The sequence below is a fragment of the Phoenix dactylifera genome, unplaced genomic scaffold (genome assembly GCF_009389715.1).
Source record: "Phoenix dactylifera cultivar Barhee BC4 unplaced genomic scaffold, palm_55x_up_171113_PBpolish2nd_filt_p 001108F, whole genome shotgun sequence".
Classification (NCBI taxonomy): Eukaryota; Viridiplantae; Streptophyta; class Magnoliopsida; order Arecales; family Arecaceae; genus Phoenix; species Phoenix dactylifera.
Genome location: NW_024068452.1, coordinates 82693 through 89862, shown reverse-complemented (window position 1 = coordinate 89862; position 7170 = coordinate 82693). Strand labels below are relative to the sequence as shown.

General features: G+C 42.0%; 1 protein-coding gene across 1 annotated transcript; it reads left to right on the top strand.

Annotated features, from left to right (window-relative positions):
• The first annotated feature begins 1350 nt into the window (after positions 1-1350).
• LOC120107989 lies at positions 1351-1868 on the top strand. Its single transcript, XM_039121522.1, has 2 exons — positions 1351-1602; positions 1707-1868. The coding sequence occupies exons 1-2, from the start codon at positions 1363-1365 to the stop codon at positions 1866-1868; spliced, it is 402 nt and encodes a 133-aa protein (XP_038977450.1). The 5' UTR covers positions 1351-1362.
• Positions 1869-7170: the final 5302 nt, after the last annotated feature.

Here is a 7170-nt window from a genome sequence, read left to right as displayed (position 1 = left end):
AGAGAGAAAAAGTTTAGTAACAGAAAAAATCTCAGTTCGAGTTCAATCAGGAGTTTAGATTTGGTTGTCAATAGCATAGGTCAACCTTGATCAATCAACATATCTCGCTATTAATTAAGAGAGAAAAACTTTGTATTGAGAGAATAAGAGAGAAAAAGCATGGGAAAGAGAGAAAAAGGAGAGAGAAAGAGAGAACAGAGTCTCTCTTAGCCAAGGAAGGAAGAAGAAAAGAGAGGGAAAGGGCGGCGGTGGTGGCACTTAGGGTCAGGGACCCACTGCTAGCCAACTAGCGGCCAACATCCGGCGGCGACTTGTGGTCGGCAACACCAACCCGCTCAAAATAGGGGTTTCAACCTTTCTTTAAACTGAGGAACATCATGCATTTCAATGGCCGGAGCTCCGACCATGGTCTCTTGCCACTTCAAGGGATTGGAGGAAGGCCCTAGTGACAAGCACCGGAGGTAGAACCAGGCGGAAAAGAGAAGTAACAGGGTATTTAATTCTTCACAAAAATTCGGATATCATCGGCCGGAATCAAAGCGTTCAAGGACCATGGAAGGGGGAGAGAGGCCAATCAAAGTTGTCGGGTTCTTACATGGTTCCGGCGATGGTTGGTAGCGGTAGAGGAAAGATGCCGAAGTTTCCGGCGGAGAGCTCCGATCGAGGTTGGACCTCTGATGGAGGATGGGGAGGAGCTCTTATAGAGCTCGGCTGCGACCAGAATCCGACCGGGATCAGTTAAAATCTGACCAACTCAAAAGGAAGCATATGCGCGCAAATGTTTTTATTATTATTATTATTATTATTTTTAGGGGCCAAAGCGACTGGGCGGACATGTTGACCGGGGCAGTTTGCTGGGCTTTACAAAACGTGTTTGATAACACCAATATCAGCAAATAATTGGTTTCCAAGGTACTATGATTTTTTTAGCAAAAAAAAAAAAAAAAAAAAAGAAAGAAAGAAGAAAGGGTACTATGATTTAAACAAATATAACCCCGTGCATTGGACCGGTATCCAACGATAACCGGCGTCTAACGCTAATTGTCCAATTCTACAGCGCCACGTGTAGAGCGCCTAGTTGGCGTCCACTTTCGCTGTAACGTAATTGGCGTGTCATCGTTTATCAAATGGAGCCATTCTTCCCCCCTCCCTCCACATTCCTCTCCCTGTCCCCTCTCTCTCGCGCGACCCCTCCCCTCCATACCCCCCCCCCCCCCCCCCCCCCCCCCCCCCCCCCCCCCCCCCCCCCCCCCCGGCCTTCCCTGCTTAAAGAGCTTCTTGTTGCTCTTAGTTTCGAGATCCGCTTCTGTTCTTGTTCTTGCGGTTTTGGGGGGTTTCTTGGGTTTTCTTGGTTCCCAACCAATGGAGCTCTCTCCACGGTCCCCGAGGATCATCCAAGAATCCACCGGCAGCTCATCATCGGAGCTGCAGCCCTTCATCAACCTGGACGACCGCAGAAGCCTCCAAGTCCAAGATGAGATCTCTACTCTCAAGCAGCAGCAGCTTAACGATTGCGAGAAGGAACAGATCTGCCTCCGAGATGCAATCCGGGTCCTCCTGGAGTTAGTGGACAACTCTGGCATGCGCTTGCAACAACTCGAGGTTTGTGCTCCTTTCCCTAATTCTTGCCTTTTTAATCTCTCTCTCTCTCTCTCTCCACATATATACGGATAGCGTTCTTTAATTTTTCCTTGGAATTGTAACAGGATGGCACGAGCATGAACGCCACGCAGCTGAGAACGTGCCTCCAGGAAAAGGAGAACAAGGAAAGGGAAAGTGCCGAAATAGAGGATGCAGCGAGAGCTATCAAGAAACACCTTGAGCCTTTTGAGACGGTACAAAGTGTTAGCAATATATCTCTTAACTAAATAAATAAATCTATAAATTTAATTAATAAAAATAATCTTAAAGGAAATAATATACATGCATATCATTCGGCATCCAAATAATTCTATTTTAATACAAAATAAATCTATTCTAGCACAAAGTAAATCTATGCATTTAATAAGTTTATATCATAGAATTTCAAATCCTACCAATCTACTAATATTAAAATAAAAAATAAAGGTAGAAGAAATAGCCTGATTGAAAGCAGGTCGAAGCGCGTAGACGCTGTCCCAAAGAAGTATTTGCCCCCACGTACGGGTCACCCGGCAATCCTTCTCGGAGATACGACGACCCTACAACCTCTTCTTCGGCACGTCTCGGAAGAAGTCAAAGCGAACCTGATCGGACTTGCAGATCCAGCAAAGAACGGAATGAAAAGAACTAAATAAACTGAATAAAAAATGTAAAATAAAATTTGGAAGTGGCTAAGAGGGAGAAGAATTTTTCCAGAATTTTTCCACTATTTTTCTGAAATTTTTCGTGTACCTAAAGAGATGAAATGGAGGGGTTTATATAGGGATTTAATCGGGGGCAATATGGTCTTTTCGGCGGACGCGTCCGCGCCTTCCGCGGACGCGTCCGCGCCTTCCGCGGACGCGTCCGCGCAACGTGCGCCAACGGGCGCACGCGTCCATTTAATGCGAACGAAAACGCCCGTTGGCGTTTTCGTTTTCAAACGAGCACGCGGCCGCGGCCGCGGCCGTTTCCAAAGCGTAACGCCCGCTGGGCGTTACCCTTTTATTTTTTTTTTCTCTCAAACGCGCATGCGGCCAAATTTCGGGCCGCGTGCGCATTTAAATTTTTCCCAACAATCCCCCACAAAAAATTTAAATAATTTTAAAATCAAAATAAAATGCTGGATATCTTATATTATGTAATAGGTGTAGGTACCTTTCGGTTTGAACCTTCACTTAGTGACAATTGATTACATCTGTGGAGCCAAGGTGGTCTTAACCTTGAACCTCGGTCCATGGCTCAGATTAAATCAACAACACACATAATATAGCCCGATCTGGGTTCTAAGCGGGTTGCGCTGTTATGGCCATGCGCAGATATCTATCATGTGCTTTTTAGGGAATCGCCCATTTTCCATAATCGCGGCCTCACGACTGCACATATAGGTGAGTCCTAATAAGGAAGCTAGCAAGGAAGCTCCTGCCTCTTGGGTCTCGGACTCATTAAGAGTTATACAAACGAACTCATCCTACCGCTTGCTTTTATGAGCACTAGCGCCATAGGGATGAGGACAACATAAAATAGTGCTCCTCTTAGTCACACTTCGGTTTGTTTCTACCCATTGAACCTTTTAAGGTTGGGTTCCCACCGTGGTGATCTATCTTTATGGGCTAAGCCCCATCCCCCTCGACGACTCTAGAACCACTGTTCTAGATAAACCTTTTGTAAGCTGATCAGCCAAATTATTTTCTGATTTTACAAAATTCAAGGCAATAACATTATTTTTCAATTTATATCTCAATGATTTATGACGTACTTTTAAGTGCCTGTTCATTTTTACATTGGCATTTTCTTGGTTGCACTTATCTATTGCAGATTTACAGTCACAATGTAAGGAGACAGGTGGTAAAGGTGACTCATCTACAGGAAGGTCTATAAGTAGATCTCTGAGCCACTCAGCCTCAGTGCTAGTAGTGTCTAAAGCTATCAGTTCAGATTCTATGGTACTCCTAGATATTAAGGTTTGTTTGGTGGATTTCCAAGACACAGCAGCACCTCCTAGGAGAAAGACGTATCCTGTGGTGGATTTAACATCTAAGGTATCGCTGATCCAGTTGGCATCACTATAGCCTTCTAGAACAGCAGGAAACCCACTAAAGTGCAAACTATAGGACTTGGTACCCTTAAGATACCTAAGAATTCTCTCTAATGCTGTCCAATGATCTCTATTTGGATTAACAGTATATCTACTAAGTCTATTTACAGCATATGCTATGTCTGGCCTAGTGTAGTTAGTTAGGAATCCTAGTGAGCCTATGATTTGAGCATATAGGCTTTGAAGGATAGGAGTTCCTAAGTTCTTCTTAAGATGTGTAGAGGGATCAAAGGGAGTAGAGACAGGCTGACAATCCGAATAATTAAATTTGTTGAGTATCTTGTCAACATAATGACTTTGGGATAACTCAATTCCATTTGCACTTCTAATTATTTTGGTATTTAAAATTAAGTCAGCTTGTCCCAAGTCTTTCATATCAAACTTATGACTTAAAAATTGTTTTACTTCATCAATTATCTGAAGATCTGTCCCAAAGATCAGTATATCATCTACATAAAGGCACAAGATCACAAATTTGTGTCCAACTCTCTTATGATATACACATTCGTCTGTGCTATTGATTTCAAATCCAAATGTCATTATGGTTTCATCAAATTTCAAATGCCATTGCTTAGGTGCTTGTTTAAGACCATAAAGAGATCTGACTAGTCTGCAAACTTTATTTTCTTGGCCTGGGGTTTTAAATCCCTCTGGTTGGTCCATATAAATTTCTTCATTTAAGTCTCCATTTAGAAAAGCTGTCTTAACATCCATCTGATGAATCACTAATCTATGAATGGAGGCTAATGCTATAAGGACCCTAATAGTAGTTATCCTAGCTACAGGTGCATAAACATCAAAGAAATCTACCCCAGGTCTCTGAGTAAAGCCCTTGGCAACTAATCTAGCCTTAAATTTATCTACAGAGCCATCAGGCCTAAGTTTCTTCTTAAAGATCCATTTGCATCCTATTGTTTTACAACCAGGAGGAAGATCAGTCAATTCCCAAGTATGGTTTTGGATAATTGATTGCATCTCATTGTCCACAGCTTCTCTCCAAAAAGGTGAATCCAAAGATTTCATTGCGTCCTCAAAGGTAGTTGGAGAGTCTTCTATTAGGAAGGTATAAAAATCATCTCCAAATGTTTTCTCTACCCTGGATCTTTTACTCCTCCTAGGTTCTGCTTCTACTTCTATTGTTCTTGTCCTTATTCTACTAGAGCTACTAGCTATACCGCTATCTACTCTAGTCTTAAGTGGAAAGGTGTCTTCAAAATATGTTGCATCTCTGGCTTCTATGATAGTGTTGTTACTAATATCATTTATTTCTGAACTTATTACCAGAAATCTATTAGCATTACTATTGGCTGCATAACCTATGAATATGGCATCCACTGTTTTAGGGCCTATTTTCTTTCTCTTAAAATCAGGTATTTTTACTTTTGCCAAGCACCCCCACACTTTTAAATAGCTAAGATTAGGTTTTCTATGTTTCCAAACTTCATATGGGGTTAGATCATTATTTTTAGAGGGAATTCTATTAAGGATATAACAGGCTGAAACAAGAGCTTCCCCCCACAAATTTTCTGGTACTCCTGAGCTTATAAGCATGGAGTTCACCATATCCATTAAAGTCCTATTCTTCCTTTCTGCTACTCCATTTGATTGGGGAGAATAGGGTGCAGTCACTTCATGAATGATTCCATGATCTTCACAGAATTGAGTTATGTCATTTGATGTATATTCACCTCCCCGATCTGATCTAAGAATTTTAATTTTCTTTTCCTGTTGGTTCTCAGCTTCAATCTTAAAAATTTTAAATTTGCTGAGCACCTCATCCTTGGTTTTAATTAGGTAGATGTAACAGAACTTCGATAGATCATCTATAAATGTTACAAAGTATCTGTTACCTCCCCTAGAAGTTCTACCAGAGTCACAAACATCACTATGAATCAACTCTAATAGATCAGAATCCCTATTAACAGATTTAAAAGGCTTCCTAGGGAGTTTGGCTTCTACACAAGTTTGACATTTCTCATGGTTCTTGAGATCACTTTTTGGTATTAGATTTAGGTTCATAAGTTGCTTAATTGAATTATAATTTACATGACCTAATCTACCATGCCAAATAGAAGGAGGCTCTATATTCATAATCAAAGGATTTTCATTTATTGAAGGAGCTATTACATTCAATTTGAACAATCCTTCACTAAGGAATCCTTTTCCAATAAACATAACACCATGAGAAATTACAACCTTATTGGACTCAAAGACAAGACGAAAGCCTTGCTGGACAAGCAAAGAACCACTAATGAGGTTTCTCCTAACAACTGGAACATGTTGGACGCCGTGCAGTGACAGGACTTTTCCAGAGGTAAGCTTTAAGTCCACACGTCCTACTCCTAACACACGTGCCTCCGAGCTGTTTGCCATGATCACAGCTCCTCCACTTGAGATCTGGTAAGAAGAAAACCAGGAACGATCCGAACAAATATGAATACCAGCTCCGGTATCAATCCACCAATCTAGTGCTTGTAAAGTCATGTTAACTTCAGGAGTGAAGGAAACAGACCTGAAAGCTGTCTCAGAGGAGCCAGCGCCGGAAGTCACCATGTTGACTTGAGCACTGGATGTGTGTGGACCCTTCTTCTTAGATTGAAGAGGTGCAGTCTTCTTATAGAAGCACTGTGGAGACAAATGGTTGGTCCGACCACACACATAACAGAAACGAGCACCACCTTCCTCTTTCTTCTTCTTCTGCTCCTGGGATTGAATAGGCTTCCCATTGTAGTGGTGGTTAGGGTTTCTAGGGTTGTAGGGTTTCTTCTTGAAATTCTTTCGGAAGGGTCGGTTCTGATTTTTCTTAGGAGGAGCTTCTACATTATATGCATTATTTTTAGATCCAGTAGAGGTATTATTTCTGAGCCTATGCTGCTCTTCAATCCTAATGGAGTTTAAGACTTGGGTTAGGGTGAGAATTCCTTGGGTATGGCTCAGGGTCTTAGCAAAATCAGACCAGGAAGTAGGTAGTTTATCTATCAAACAGGCTACCTGGAATGATTCATCCAAATTGGTTCCATTAGCCCTAAGCTGGTGGATCAGGGTTTCAAATTCATGAATTTGGTCATTCATAGGCTTTGAGTCCACCATCCTAAACTTATTGAAATCGGAGGCCTTGAACCTCTTTACCCCAGCATCATCAAGACCATATTTGCTATCTAGGGTGTCCCAGAGTTCTTTGGCACTCTTGGCTGTGTAATAGATATCATACAGCCTCTCAGAAAGAGCACCTAGGATTCTATGGATACAATGATAATCTATCTCATCAGGTGTCCTAGAGGGTGTGCTAGTGGAGGCAGAATGTTCAGTGTTGGAAGAGGTAGTTGGGTTGGATCCGTTATCAACTTCGGTCGTACTTTCACCTATGGCTGAGATTAACCCTAATGTGGTGAGCCAGAACCGCATTTGGTTCTGCCACCTCCTAAAGTTATGGCCATCAAATTTTTCAGGTT

Coding starts and splice junctions, on each gene's coding strand:
- LOC120107989 (XM_039121522.1), top strand. CDS start 1,363: ATGGAGCTCTCTCCACGGTCCCCGAGGATCATCCAAGAATCCACCGGC. Junction 1,603..1,706: donor TGCGCTTGCAACAACTCGAG/GTTTGTGCTCCT, acceptor GAATTGTAACAG/GATGGCACGAGCATGAACGC.